General features: G+C 45.8%; 1 protein-coding gene across 2 annotated transcripts in view; it reads left to right on the top strand.

Moving 5' to 3' along the window:
- The window catches only part of Runx1 (RUNX family transcription factor 1), a 221,627-nt gene that overhangs the window by 132,991 nt on the left and 73,173 nt on the right, over window positions 1-15,463 (top strand). For both annotated transcript variants that reach the window (XM_060370754.1, XM_060370753.1), the window contains exons 3-4: window positions 258-511; window positions 6,778-6,934. In XM_060370754.1, coding sequence (XP_060226737.1) covers window positions 258-511; window positions 6,778-6,934 — 411 coding nt within the window. The remainder of the gene's footprint in view (window positions 1-257; window positions 512-6,777; window positions 6,935-15,463) is intronic.

Genomic DNA, 15,463 nt, shown 5'->3' with positions numbered 1-15,463 from the left:
TTCTGATGCACTAAGCGGCGAGTTGCTAGCCCTGCCCGGGTGTGAGGCCACCCGCCTAACGAGGGCTCAGTCGAGACTGTTGGTAACTTAGGCTTCCTCCTCCTCCCACCGCCCTCCGGTAGCAATAAAGGCTCCTGAACTTGTATGTTGGTCTCCCGCGAGCTGCTGGCCGAAGATCCGAGCCCGCGTCGCCGTGTAGTGGGAGCTGTTTTCAGGGTCCTTACTCAATCGGCTTGTTGTGATGCGTATCCCCGTAGATGCCAGCACAAGCCGCCGCTTCACGCCGCCTTCCACCGCGCTGAGCCCCGGCAAGATGAGCGAGGCGCTGCCGCTGGGCGCCCCGGACGCCGGCGCCGCCCTGGCCAGCAAGCTGAGGAGCGGCGACCGCAGCATGGTGGAGGTACTCGCCGACCACCCCGGCGAGCTGGTGCGCACCGACAGCCCCAACTTCCTCTGCTCCGTGCTGCCCACTCACTGGCGCTGCAACAAGACCCTGCCCATCGCCTTCAAGGTACTCCGGCCTGGAGGGGGTGGCGGGGGCTGGGGAGGACCAGGTAGAGGCCAGATTCCCAGAGCGAGCGAGCCTGGAGGGCAGAGGCCGGCGGCTTCTAGAGAGGGGTGCTGGCTGTGGAAGCCCCTAGTCCCTTTCACGGAGTTCGGGCTGTGGAGACGCTGCGTTGCCGTGGCGACCCCCGGCAGGGTCCCACCCTTAGCCAGCCTCAGAGGCATCCAAGAGGGAGTTCTAAAATTCTTTAGGATAATGCCAGAACATCTACCAAGGGCCTTACCTTTGCTACCAGCTAGGAAAAGTTACAACATTGGAGTTGACAAACCTATCTTCTCTGGTGAGGGCCCGGGACCTCCGGATGAACACCCAGACCGTTCTGTATCTCTCAAATGAAGGCATCGGGAAATAAAAGGAGAGATGCTTTAATACCTTCCGGTCAATAAGGAAAGATAAATAAACCAACAAGGGAAACCGCCAGGGATCCCACCCGCTGCCGCCTTGCTTTTTTTTTTTTTTTTCTTTTAAACCTCCCTATAGGAATCAGCGTGTCCAAAGTCCACGGCAGGCGTAGTTAAGTTTGCCAAAGTCCCGAGGATTTTTTTCCAAGCCTGTAGCCTTCTCCTGCCAGAAGCCTCAGGTAGGGAATCCTGTTGCTTTTTCTGGAGCCCTCCGGAACGTTATCGTTGGCTCAGCTAAATTAAGCCCTGGGCAAGAAGGGTGCCGGTGCTGGGGGCCTTCCGACCCATGGAAAAGTGCCATCCCGCAGCTTTTCTGTTAGAGGAGGGGGCCCTGTAGACCCGGCAACTTCAGATGGGCGTCTCACGTCAGTCTGGTCGCTTTTCACCCAGACCTTGCCTTGGCTTTGAGCTGCCTCCAAAACTTGGCCTTCAGAAGCGATATATAAACAACCCCGGGCGTTTTTGAAACAAGCACCCTACTACTCTGGCAGAGAGCTGGAGGAATTTAGGTTCTCTTCTTTGGTCTTCTGCGGTGGTGGGTTTTAAAAGGTACAGCTGAAAAGCGAATTGACTTTGTCAGGTCCTGTTCTTTTAAAAGACTGATGAAGGCGGGAGATCCAAGCGGTAAAGCAAAAGTATGAGCGCGCTCTCTCTCTTTCTCCCTCTCTTTCTCTTCCAATTTAGCTGAATAATTGTCCCATTTAGAAGGGAGATTAATTTAATTTAAGCTTTTCGTAGTTCCAGGCCTCAGCTGGAAGTTGATCTAATTACAATGAATAACGCTCACTTTTTGAAAAGCGCTGTTGAGTTCCCTTTTTTATGCCAAAAACACCGTCCACGTTTTTAAAATCACAGAAGTAGAATTTCTAATCGACTCCGTCTATACAATATATCCTTTACCACTGTTTTGAAGGCAACTTTTTAAGGGGAGAAAGGTGGGATTGAGGGTCAGAAAGGCAGCCAGGCACTTGGAGTTCCCTTCCCTTCCAGTTATTTGGGAAGCCATCCCAATTCCTTTAGGAAAACAAATTTAGCTGCTGATGTGTTCTGCTTACCCTGAAGGAACCTGACTGGGCTCAGGCTCACTATAGTCAACCGTGGGCCATTTAAGTGGGTTTCCCTGCATAGCAGAGCTAAAGGGACCTGTGGCTTTCTTGTAGGAGAAACTGGGGTCTTTCCTAAGCTGCTTTTTCTTTCTGCCAGGAAACCCCAGTTTACCAAGACACTAAATGATTGATTTTTTTATATATATATCTTCAGGAGTTGAAGTGATTCAAAGTCTTGAGCTACCACATGGAAATATTTATTTTCTTTTAAAAGAATGAAAGACCATACATATTACTTTTACAAACCACGGAACATTCCTTTTAGCAAAAATAATCACAGCCATAAAGGTACCCTTTTATAAATGATTTTGGCAAGCCCGCTTCTCAAAGAATCTATTTGTTTTCCTGAGTGACAGCCAGTAGCTATGACAAAGGTCAAGGCCCAGACAACACAACACGTGTGAAAGGTTCAAGTGGGTCTCCTGAGAGTGCTTGGGGAAAGGGGCAGGGAGGCAGGAAAATCAGGCCACTAGATTAATATCTGTCACCACTCCATCCCTCCTCCGTCCTGTCCCGCAGAGGAGGCTGCTTCAAGGAGCTCAGCACCCTGCTGACCTGAGGCAGCAGAGAGAAATTTCACAGGGAGGAGAAATCTAAAGGTTGGGGTTAAGAGGAAACTTAACAGCACTTCCAGCAAGTGCCCTAGCTGCCTTTGCGCTGGATCCCTGGCCCTATGTGTGCCAGCCCCTACCAAACACGCTGCGCAGTTTCTATCAAAAACGTTTCTTTACATTTTACATTTGAAGTAAGACCCAGGGATCTCTGTAGGGACTAATCCTGCAGGAATTACCCTATTCCCTATGATTAAAAACCAGATTGTGGGAAGCAGTGTTCCAGGCAGAGCACTAGTGGGAGAGCATCTTCTGAAATCTTCTGACATTTTAAGTCGTCCTCCCTCCTATCCTCCACCTACAGATCGCGGATCATAGCATAGGAGAAACATTTAATTTCACTGCTGGAAACTGGGAAGTCTGGTGCGTGCTATGCAGTATTTTGTTGTTTAGGTGACTTGCAGTCCGTTTTGTCAAACTGTAATAGTGAGGCTTGCCTAGGCCTGGTACCCCAGAGCCCAAAGATGGAAATATGCCTTCATCTGGAAGTTTAAAGACCGTGGATACTGACGGAATCTTTTTTTATTATTATTAAAATGAACAAATAAATGTTTCTCGAAGGAGGATCATGGTCCCTGGGATGCTGATGGAATCTTTTTATTTTTTATTAAAATAAATAAATAAATGTTTCTGGAAGGAGGATCATGGTCCCTAGCTATGCATTAAATGTCATCTCAGATGAATTCTAGGTTCCAACCCACAACCACCTTTGAAACTCTGGAAGATTAAGAAATTTACAGCAGTATGAAAGAGTTGTAACTGTAATTTCAGCCCGTAAAATTGTTGGAAAATGCCAGTTTCAAATCATGAACAGACTGGCCATGAGCAGTACTGGGAAGTCCTTATGGCAGAGAGCACAACTGATATTTTGCTCAACTTCCTGATACTTAGAGAACAGAGAAGTCCAACAAAATATGAGCTATCTTTGGCCAGCAAGTCCCTTCTTGTCTGTTTGGTCTGCGCTAAATGTAAATGTTTGTCTTTCCTTACCTATTGTTTATAGCTTTTTATTGAAGACACTGCTCTTTATTTCTGTATGAAGTTAGATTATTTTCATTCTTTCTTATATCCTCTCTCAATGACAAATCTGTATCAAATTGGAAGACATCTTAGTTTTAAATAAAAAAATAATAATAACCTAGTCTAAGTCTGCTTGTCATTGGATGACATGCAATATTAATTGTCCCTGGATTTAATTTGTCCCCTCTTCTCCACCAAAACTCTTCGGAGATAAATCAGAAAGCCAAGAAGTGATAACTGAGCTTCTGGATGCCCCATTCACACTTCCTTTAAAAATGGGAGTGATGAAATTTAAACTCCTGGTTTTTAGACTTTTGAATTCCAACACAAACAAGCTTTCCTTAGCTACCATGGTCCTCTAATGTCTGTGTCTATTGCTGAGGGCTTACTGCTTTGGCCCTCTTATTGATGGGGTGGCACTTGAGCTATAGTGGTAAACGGAGGCACAGTGGGGAAGGGAAGAACCATGACTCAGCATGCCTTTGGGTGCTATGGAACAGGATGTATTTATTTTAACCTCTTAAGAGATACAGGCTCCAACAGTGAGGCGTTCAGTTTGGAAGCCCAGCTGTAGAATCAATGCCCGAGATGCCCTGTGGGTGTTGAGTTGAACTAGAAAAGCCTCTGTCTCCACAGGGAGATGAGGGTGAGGAAGTGGAGGGTGTTTGTGGAGGGCATTTCAACACTGTGAGCTAATTGTGCAGAGGGAAGTGAGAATGGTGAAAAAAGAAATGGGGGGAAATAAAGTAAAAACAGCACAATCTATTGGAGTAGAATTTTGTAGGAGTAGAAAGGAAGGGCAACAATTATCAATTAACTCCTCAGGAGATTTATTTCAGTGATGTTCTTGGAAACAAAGGAGTCTTCACATTACCACTCTTAATTAGTGGCCATCGAACACCTGTGGCAGGGTGGAAACATCTAATTGCAGATTGCTTGGAGAATCAGTGTTTTAAAATCTCCTTTCTGGAAAGCACGTCCAATAATTGGAATGAAAGGGTTAAAAGCAGAGGCAAGAGGCTAGGCCCTTGTTTCATGAAGGAAGTTGGTTACAACACATAAAATTAGAGATAGCAAGGTACTTACCCAGTACCAGAGAGCAGTGTCCTGCTGATGTCCTGGGGTCCCATCTGTCCATTTCTCAGGGCAGCTGGGGTAATTTCCTAGCATGTTCATTAGAACCCAGGAGATGGAGCAGCCACAGTGAATAAAAATCACCCAGATAGACATCTGCAGGACAGCGGAAGGGGACATGACTAAGCACACACACACAGAACTGGACATTAATACCAGATTAGGAAATCTGTAGTGGCCTTATTTACATACATAGAGAAGAAGGAATATCCCTCCAGTAAATTATGCAGCAACTAGTATGCAAAAAGTGGAAACCAAAATAACAATAGATTAAGAAATGTTTGCTGCTGCCAATGTGAGGACACCCTCCCAAGGACGACCACGCAACTGGGATAAATAACACAAATTTCAAAACAGACTGACAACATATGTCTGAAATGTCTAGGGCAAACTGAACTCGAAATTTTAACTTGGAATTCCAGGACCACTTCAAAAACAGAACAAAACAAATATGACCAATCAATAATCAAGTCAAAACTCAAAAACACTGCTGAAGTCAAAGGACACCGGCCTCGGTGGTACATACCTGTAAGCCCTGGCCTCACAGGATAAGACAAGAGGATTGTGAGTTCAAGGCCATTCTAGGCTATATAGTGAGACCCTAGCTCTAAAACAAAATAAAAAGAATCCAGTAGCAGCCAAGCAATGGGTGATATTTTGTGAAGCAAAATATTATCAAGGCATGGATTATAGAGTGTTTTAATCCAAAATTAGTATTTGGTTTTCTGGATATAAAACCTGCTGTCTGCTGTCCTGATTCTATACATATAGATAACTATATATCCACCAGTTATCTTCAAAATACAGTAAGCCGTTACCTTCTCAGTGACGAAAAATACAGTAAGCTGTTACCTTCTCAGTGACGATAAAGGAACCCTCAGAACACAGTTCATACCTGTTCAGGGATCACAGATTGAAGCTACAGCCTGGTCCCACCTTTGGTTTGGGGAGAACGATTAAATTGGAACTCCCTTTGTTACTGAGGTCATCCGTTTCGCAATAAATAATAAATAAATGGCACATTTCTGGTTTTTCTCCTTGAATGCGAGGGTTCACTGCTAGTGTGAATCCAATAGAGGCAGGAAGAACGGAAAGTCTTTCCAGAATCACCATTGGAAGCTGTGCACACACAATGGCACGCACGCACACACACACACACACCCCAACACTTGTAGGGCAGGGACAGGAAGATCAGGGGGTTCAAGGTCATTCTCTGTTATACAGTGAGCTTGAGGCCAGCCTGGGCTACATGGAAAAAAATCAGTAGCAAAGTCAGATTTTAGTTTAGCAGAACTAAGTTTAGATACTTACATCCAGGCTCTGTTAGGTACGCCTATGGAGGTCCAAGCAAGTAAAAGACGGGGCCAGAGGGACGGCTCAGTAATTAAGAGCCATGACACATGGTGCAGAGGACGGACGGGTTCTGATTTCAGAACCTATGTCAAGGGGCTCACATCTGCCTGTAGTTCCAGTTCCGGGGTGCCCTGACGCTTCTGGCCTCCAATGGCCCTGCACTCAAGAACATACACTTAATTTAAAATAATAAAATAAATCTTTTTTAAAAGGTGGATTAGATCACAAATCTACAAACACAGGACTTTCCATCTTTCAAATATGAGGTCTTAAGCGATAACTATATTGACAAGAAACAAAAGCGTCTCAGAGTCCCTGTTCTCGTTAGTCTTGTTCCCAGTGTGTTGTGTGGCCCTGTTTGGCTTTCTTTGTTTAATTTCATCAGTGCTTTCCACATTTCAAAATCTGTACCCACCTATGCATTGCAGAATTACCAGCGGGCCTTGTCTGTGTGATACTCAATTCTTCTAAAGACCAGAAGTATTATTTAGCATATGTTTAATTTTGGAAGCATTGCCACAGAAACGACACAGAAGTGTCTCTATCACAGCTCTGATGCCTGCATTTGTCCCTTGGCTGCTGTCTAGGTGGTAGCGCTGGGGGATGTTCCAGACGGCACTCTGGTCACCGTCATGGCAGGCAATGACGAGAACTATTCAGCAGAGCTGAGGAATGCCACCGCAGCCATGAAGAACCAAGTGGCAAGATTCAATGACCTCAGGTTTGTCGGTCGGAGTGGTAGAGGTACGTATCTGTCACAAACGAGCCTGAAAAGCAAACCGTCTACCTGGGAACAAACCCAGGCTTTCCAGCTAAGAGCAGTTCCTTTTATTATTGATGCCGCTCAAAGCTTTAAAGTAATATTTATTTGGAAATTAATGCTTCTGCAAGAGTCTAACTTGATACTATCACATTTGATGGCTAAACTGGCTTAAGACTGATTTGGAACGCACAGCATACAAAACATGAATTGTGGATTTCAGCGTTTTTCTACAGTGAGAGTAGTGAGGTACTCTCAGTGAGGACTGAGGTAATGCCACAGGCCGACACTGTGGGGTCATCGACGCCCCTGAAGCCTCAGCAGTGGTGCATGTGCTTCCCGCTGACAATCGTCAGGGTTTCACTTGGTCACATCAGTAATTTTGGAGAATCCTTATAGTATATGATGTAGTTTTAAGCAGAGTAAGTCTTCCAGGATAAAATATGGAATTGTGTTAGAACAATTGAGAGCAAGTTGACCATCGTGATATTTTCCTCTTGAAGCCTGTTGTGGTTTGGCAGGAGGAAGGGCTCACTTAGATGCTAAGCCTATGAAAGACTAGGTCATTCAAAGAAACCATCACCTTAGCCCAGGTGCACATGCAGTTTTCTTCTTCACCAGTTCCTGACATTTTGGAGTAGAAACAGGAATTTGTCTCCCATGGGTTTCCCTGCTTTCCAGTTATCTTTCAAGTGTTGTGTTTTTTCTCTATTTCCTACATAACATTTTACAAATGTCAACAAGTAGTGAAAGTGTAAGAGCGAGGGGAGTCTGTCTAAATTTCCCCTTTTACAATGTAGGGTTGAACAAGCTTAGCCACAAAAGACATTTCCAGCTTAAACAAAAAGGCATGATATCTATCGAAGTAGTAGTAGCAGTTCTTGCATTGGAAAAGAAACAGGAAGGGGTTGGAGATGCTCCTTAGCCCGTGCTTAGCATGTGCAAGATCCGGGGTTTGGTCCCCAGCACCAAGCAAACAAAACAAAACGAGCAGACTGGCAACGGGTAGAAAATATCAAGCTAAGGCCATTGCTGCTGTTTGTGAAGTCGTTCAAAGCCATTAGAAAATCTCTGTCCTTCATGGAAAGGGGGGAGGTTAAGCTGTATTTCTCACCAGAGATGTCCAGGGCATTTTCATAATGAAATCACAGCTGGGTAAAAATTAAAAACATATAACGTGATTGGAAATATATGTTCCCATTACTATGCTAATAATAGCGGGATTCAGAGAAAAGTCCATCCACTTCTTGGAAGGCTGGACAATGCTCTGAAGCCGCTATCATTAAGTGGGTTCACTGGGTGGATGGAAGATCCGCCTTTCAGCAAATGGAATTTGCATTACGGTTCTGAGACACATGTTTAGAAAACATCGTGAGGGTTTCAGATGACCTGCCGGCAGAGTGGGTGGGAAGCCAAGAGGAGAGGAAGACCCCGTAGCCAGGCCTACACCTGCCTGCCCAAGCAGTAAGCTCAGCCCGCTGCTTTTAGGACTGGCTAGCTAGGTTAGCCCTTGGTTGCCAGGGAAGGTGTGGCTACTCTCATGCACGTGTGGATGGGTCTGTTTGGCGTATCTGGCTGTGGACGTTCTGAAGATGGCCTGTTCCAGTGGCAACTTCCGCGCAGGGAATTGTGTGGTGCCGAGCTGATGGTAATGATGAGGGGGCTTTGGACAGCAGCATGATTGCTCTGGGGTGCTGAGAGCTGATCTCCCACCCTCTTTGGCCATTTCTGTTTTGAGTGGGTGACTAATAGGTGCTGGTGTTTACCTGAGGAACGGCCGACTGTTTCCCCAAGGTGTGGACTGTTTGCATTCTGCTGCCTGATTCGTGCCAGCATGCACTTGAGTTTGCATAAGCCCCCCAAGGGAAACAACAGCACCCAAAGCCAGGCTGTCTTCCCATACCCTGGAATGAGAAAAATTAATCAGATGGAAAAAAAACAGATTATATTTGACTTGAACAGGCTTTCCTCTCCATGAGTGATAATAAGTAATTAAAACTCAGGAGCACTAATTGACCACTTGACCCAGTTACATTTTCCGTTTATGATGTTGGTCTTGAGTTTCTATGGTTTAAATATTTTATGTCAATAATACAAGACAAGTGAGCTGCCAGGAGATTGAACATGGTTTTATCTCATAATTTCACTTTGCAAAATATAATTTCATTTTGCTTTTTCATACCAACATCAAAGCCCTCTGGATTTTCTCCCTCTTTCTGGCGCTCTCTCTCTCTCTCTCTCTCTCTCTCTCTCTCTCTCTCTCTCTCTCTCTCGATTTGCCTCCCATTAGAAAGCAAAGAGACGACTCTTGCTAATTCTCACAATTAGCCCTAATCTCCCTGGCTGAGTCTTATCCTTTAAAAGTTTCATTATGTTTTATTGAGCAATCTTAAGACTCAACTATTTCATTTTCTGTTTTTTTTTTTTTTGTTTTTTTTTGTTTTTTTTTTTTTAATGTGCCTTAAAAAAAAAATGTGCCTAAAAACTTCAGCGGCCACACACTGGCCCAGAAGTTTCTGGCCTTTCACCAATACATATGTGTTGTATGTATTGGGTTTGGGTTCTGTCAATGATGGCTTAGCTGAGGAGCCTGGGTGATCACGGTGGGAGGAAAGTCGGGAAGATACGAAAGGGTGCCCCCTTTCTCCTACCAGATGACAGATGCGGGGGACTGTGACCCTCACAGAAACTGCCAGCTCTAACCACGAAGGATTTTTCTCTGTTCCAAGAAATGGATCAGGCTGGGTGCTGGCTCATGGCCAGCACCACAGCGCCTAACCTCAGGTTCAGCCTGTGACTGGGAGAACCTGCCTGTCTGGCTTCTAAGGCCTGGCTGCCTGCTGGCCGCCGTGCAGAGTGGTGAAGGCCCAGGAGCTCGGCCTTCTTCCTCTGTGCCCATGGCTTCCCCTTGCTCTGAGGTAGTATAGATCTTGTCTGGTGTATCTCTCCTGGGAATATCTCTCCCTCTGACTCCTGATCCACACATTGATTAACATAGTGGCTTTCCAAAGGAAGAAGAGAGAGCCAACTGGGGGCAGGGGTGGTGGTGAGAAGAGGACCCTCTGACATCCACTCAAGACGGTGGCACTCAGGTGACTGTCCAGAACAATATACATTTTAGTCACAAGGCCTGAGAGTATCACTCGCCTCCAAGTTCAGGGTCAACAAGAAATGTCTTTCATAAGGTTAATTATTTGAGCATTTTTCTGTCTCTTAACTGCAATTGGTATGTTCCCATAACAAGAGAGCTTCTCACCACAAAAGGTGACAACCAGTTAAGAAACTCTAGCAGTGACGCTGCAAACACCCTTTCCCTGCTGGAGTATTTTACCAGCCGTCAAAGAACTGACCCACTAGTGAACATAGCGTGTTTTATTTCACTGGGCACCAAGGCACACAACTACCAAATGTAACAATAACTGTGTTGCAAGTGTAAGGAGGGAAACCAAGGCCAGTTTCCATTTGTTCTAAAACTGTGATTTAATCTTTGGGAGATGTCATAGATAATTCTGAAAACCCTCCCAAAGACATACCAACGCCCAAAAAAACGCACAGGTACCCAGATTTCCGTGTGCAGCTTAGTTTCCCGAGTTTGTTTGCAGATCCTCTAGGATGAATGGGTGCCAAAATGGGTGAATTTGAAACGTGTCTTTGAGTGTAGAGGGTCAGCTCAACACCAAGTTTTACACACAGCGGATACCCAGAAAATAAACACGCAGGAGAGTACACAAGGTGGACACTTAACTTGTGCAGTGCTATCCTTAGACTTAGGATCTGGCTGGTAGGGGTTTGGTAGCCCAGGCTAGCCCAGGCCTTCAGTGGCCACCAGGCATATTGGTGAAAGTGAATGATCCTGGCAAAGACAGTACGGTATCTTCGCTAGTGACCTTCAGCCCTGGCTGTTGCGACGCCAGGACCCCGAGGAGCCAAGTGTTCTGTTGCCCCATCAGGAAAATGTTTCATTTCTTAGTGGAATCTGCTGTTTTCATTTACATCCTGGCAGCTCAGAACTTGCCCACTTTGAAGATAGTGCTTTACTTTCCTGGACTCTCTCGGTAGGCGTCTTCCCAGACATAATACTTATCCTGCCACAATCTGGGCTCTTACATATGTGTGTACTGTCGGTTTCTTAAGGCCTTTCCATTCCCCTTCTACATGATTCGGGGTACAGTATGGGAATGCTGCCTCTCAGCTGAGCGGAAGGCTGTGGCAGAGACGCATTTCGGGAAGGATAAACTGGCACTCTGAGCCAGGAGGACGAGGAGGGCTGTCTTCCTGCACTGACTTTTACCGGACAGTTGGCCTTAGTGACTCACGATGTTATCATAGGATCCATATCATTATTTGATCAAAATTCATTTAATAGAGAAAGGCAATATCCAACCCCAGTCCCAGAGATGCTTCATAAAGAGCATTCCATGTACACAATAGACACTGGCAGTTGAGTCTCCCAGAGAGAATACGTAGAAGGAAAAGATGTGAGCTGAGTTAAAATCAAATGCCCACTTTTCTTTCTGGTTTTTGGTCTACAGTACATGTAACAACAACACATGTAATAAAATCAGTTCTCTTCGGATTTAACTGTGAATAAATAGGGATGAAACAGAACGAAACAAAATAAAAGCCAAACAAAACTGAACAAAGCCAGGGCCTTCCGAGAACAAGCCCCAGCCGGTCCGAGCAAACACTTCCTGTCCACGGCAGGTCACAGGCTTCACCCCGGAATTGATGGGAATGACGCAAAATCTGCCTGTGCAGATCAGATTTCCCCTTCTCTTTCTTCTACAATAAAAGAGTTAGCAACACTTTCCTGAAGCAAGTTTTTCCCCCCAACCAGCTTAAAGCCCAGGTGGCAAGGTGCCGGAGCCCCAGCAAGGGCCAGGAGCTGCAGTCTGTGCGCTGCCCCTGCTGGAAACCAGTGTCCACTCTGTCCCTCCAGGCTTTCCTTGCTGGTTCCCTGAAAAGCCAGGCGTTGAGGATGGTGTCACACAACCTTTTGTGGTTGAGGTTATTTGGATGGATAGGATTTTTCAATTGTGGGCCAGCGGCTCCCCTTCTGTGGGTCCGCCCTCCGGGTTCCCCTGTAGTGAGCCAGCTCTTTTGGGTCAGGACTGAAGACAATCAATCAGAAAGTCCCTTGGAGAGAAATAATGGTGGACTGACTTTTAGAGCTTCCTGTTCTGACAGCGTTATAGACATAAACAGTGACCCAGCTAGCCACTCGGGGAGGCTGGTTCTGGTAACTCAGCCTGTTTGCTTGGTTTTTTCTTTTCTTCTTTTTCTCCTTCCTTCCTTCCTTCCTTCCTTCCTTCCTTCCTTCCTTCCTTCCTTCCTTCCTTCCTTCCTTCTTTTGTGCTGGTTACTGAGGTACAAGGGAGGAGTAGGCTAGTTATGGAAGAATATATTCTGTGTTTGGGATTTTTTTTTTTTTAAGAAAAATTACTTGTTGAAGCAGAGAGATGGTGTAATGTCTGGTGAGTGTCTCCTCCCTGCTGATGATTATAAAACAAGTTGAGAACAGTAAAAGGATGTTTAAGAATGACTTCGGGGAGTCACCCCTGTGGAAGGTTGGTCCAGAACCCAGCTCCATTCCATTCACACAGACATCTGCAGCTGCTCAAGCCATTTCTACAGAATGGTACAGCATTTGTAAATAACCCCTGCCTACCCTCTAATATAATTTACATCAGGCCTAGATCACTTATGATAGCTAACAGAATATCACTTACACATAAGTAGTTGCTGTGGTATTGTTTGGGGAATAATAATGAAAAAAGAAGCCCATGTGTTCAATGCAAATGGGTCGTGTTCCCCCTGCAAATATTTGTGATCTGCAACTGCTTGAATCCATGGGAACCATGGACATGGGACCATCTCTGCTGTAAATGTGGAGTAGGACGCTGTTTGTAGGCTCTATTGGGCTCTTAGCCAGGAATATGTACACACACACACACACACACACACACACACACGTATATATTCATGTGTCTATACTTCCATTAAGCGACTTCTTGGACCAAAATGTTCTTGAAGATTGAGTCCATGCTGATAACATCTGCTCATATGAAGCCCCAGTCTAGCAATTAACACGAATTAATGAGCGAGCTGTCTGTGAAAACGTCCTGGCGTGCCAGCTGCACAGCAGGGCGTGGGGTGGACACACTGCTCACATCCAGCCTGTATTTATAAACAGGCACTAGTGAGCTGCAGCCAATGCCTGTTCTCCATGGCTGGTCCTGCTGTGAACCTCACTTTCAGAGAGATGTATTTTGGGCTCTGTGTGGGGAATGGAGCTGATGTTGCCATTCAGTTTTGCACCTGCACTGCATTGGCATCCCAGCTCTCTGCCAGCCTCTGTTAGGCTACACTGAGCAGCCTGTCCTGTTTAGGAACGTCATGTGCTCTGCCCAAACTTTCTCCAGCCAGGATGCCAGGCTGCTTGGGTCCCTAAGAGTGTAAATAAATCCCAGCAGGAGTCCCAGTGCTTTCCTTTGGCTTCCTCAGCCAGAGGAAACTCCAATGAATGGGAGGATGGGCCAGTATCCTCTGGGGAAGTGTGTGTCCCTAATCAAGTCACCTATGCAAAGGAAGGAGTTTTACAGTGTTCCTCTGCATCCTTATCAGACCCTCAAGGACAAGCAAGAAGGGAGTGGCCTTATGGAGATAGAGAGACTCCTGTTTGCTCACAGTATTGGTTGTGGGTCTTCACAGACATTTTTCTTTCTGTTTGAGATCTTTGTATGGAATGTGTTCAGCAATTATCATTTCTCTGTCCATTTAGTCTCTTATTAGTGAGGTGGTATCTGAACCAGGATCACTCATAAGGATGTCTCTTTTAAATGATGTCTCCAGAGCCTACAGTGAGGTTTCTGCTTTCATCCTTCTATTTGAACTGCCACCAGGAGGCAGGACTCCTTCACTATAGGTGAATGATCAATTTTAATGACCCCTTTGCTTAGCAGGTCTCAGCTGGAGTGAGTTTTGACCCCTAGAGAATTTTGAAGAGGTCTGCAGATATTTTGATTGTCGAATACTGGGCTGGAAGAGTGGTCCCTGGGACCCAGAGATCTGCTAAATACCCTACTATGTACAGAATCCCCCCAAGAGATCTGCTAAACACCCTACTATGTGTAGAATACTTTGCCACCCCCACTCCGTACAAAGACCAATCCTAAAACTTCAATCATGTCAAGACTGGGGAAACCCTGACCTGGCCCAACACACTGAAAAGTTGTAAAATCTCTCTCTTGCCCCTTCTCCCTCACACTCTTTACCTTCCTTAAAAAAAAAAAAAAAATGTGTGAAAAATTTAATTCATGATATTCACACTGAATAATAAGTAGAGGCAGGAAAAGTGAATTTCCATGATTTCTCCAAAACTAAAACCTAGTGTGCCCAGTGGTATCTCTCCTCAGTGGGCCTAGCCTGCCTGACAGATAGGTACCCACCCCTGAAATCCCTGCTAGTGGACAGCCCTTCCAGGACTGTCTTCACTCTAGGCTGTGGACTGTACCAGCCTCTTAACAGAGCATCTAGAGGATGTCTCCCACGGCCTCACAGCCACCCATTCGCTTTTGGGGACCATCCGGGGAACACAAGGAAGTGGCTGCCTTATGCATTGCTGAATGTTTGACAGCATACCCATGACTCCCACCCCCCACTCCCCTTCCTAGTGGTGACAGCCTGAAATATCTGAAAATACTGCCAAACCTCCTGAGGGTGGGGAAGGGAAGAACAGTTTCCTTAGGTGCCTGTCTGAACTCTATTCACCTTTTGTCCACGGGGAGGGGGAGGTGCTGTGAGGATTGATTACCTGAGATAAAATACTGGTTACTGCTTTTGCCTGCCCCAGACAAGAAGAAAACTGTCCTGAGTTCCAAACCTGGGTCAGGTCTCTGTAGGGACAGTATTCCTGGAGGAGGCAGTTCTTGGCATTTCTTGTCTCTTGTTGCTCCTTGGTGGACCTCTGCAAGAGAGAGCTTCCTGGCCTACCCTGCCTCACCAGCTTTCTGGAGCTCTGAGGGCCCGAAAGGGTTGTGACCGGCAGCCACTGAGATTTCAGATTAGCAATGGAAGAGATGAAATTAAATATGGACTGTAATTCGAAGCACTGTTTTTCATGGGAAAAGAAGTTCTCCCAACTTAGCCTGTCTAACTCTTTTGTCCAAACATTAATAGCATGCAAATATTTATGATTCATACATGCCCCTTTTAATTCCCCTGTGTATTTTAACAATAAACACTGCCTTTTGACAATGAGGCAGAATAATCCCTTTGTCCCGTAGCAGAGCTGTGCAGGCTGGCACCCAGCAGCTTCACATTCTTCCTGAGTGGTAACTGCTGTCTCCACCCAAGCTTAGGGGGCGTTTATGTCTGTGTGCCCTGAGCTAGCTTTGGATGGTGCTCCGGGCCATCCTGCTGCTACCCGGAAGCCATTCTTATCTCATTGTCTTAATAATTTTCAAGTGAATATTCACACATGGGTTTTCTCTGGAGGCCACAGAGAACCCAGA

This window comes from Meriones unguiculatus, chromosome 17 (genome assembly GCF_030254825.1).
Source record: "Meriones unguiculatus strain TT.TT164.6M chromosome 17, Bangor_MerUng_6.1, whole genome shotgun sequence".
Taxonomy (NCBI): Eukaryota; Metazoa; Chordata; class Mammalia; order Rodentia; family Muridae; genus Meriones; species Meriones unguiculatus.
The sequence above is the reverse complement of the archived record's forward strand: the minus strand, read 5'-3'. Positions and strand labels throughout refer to the sequence as shown.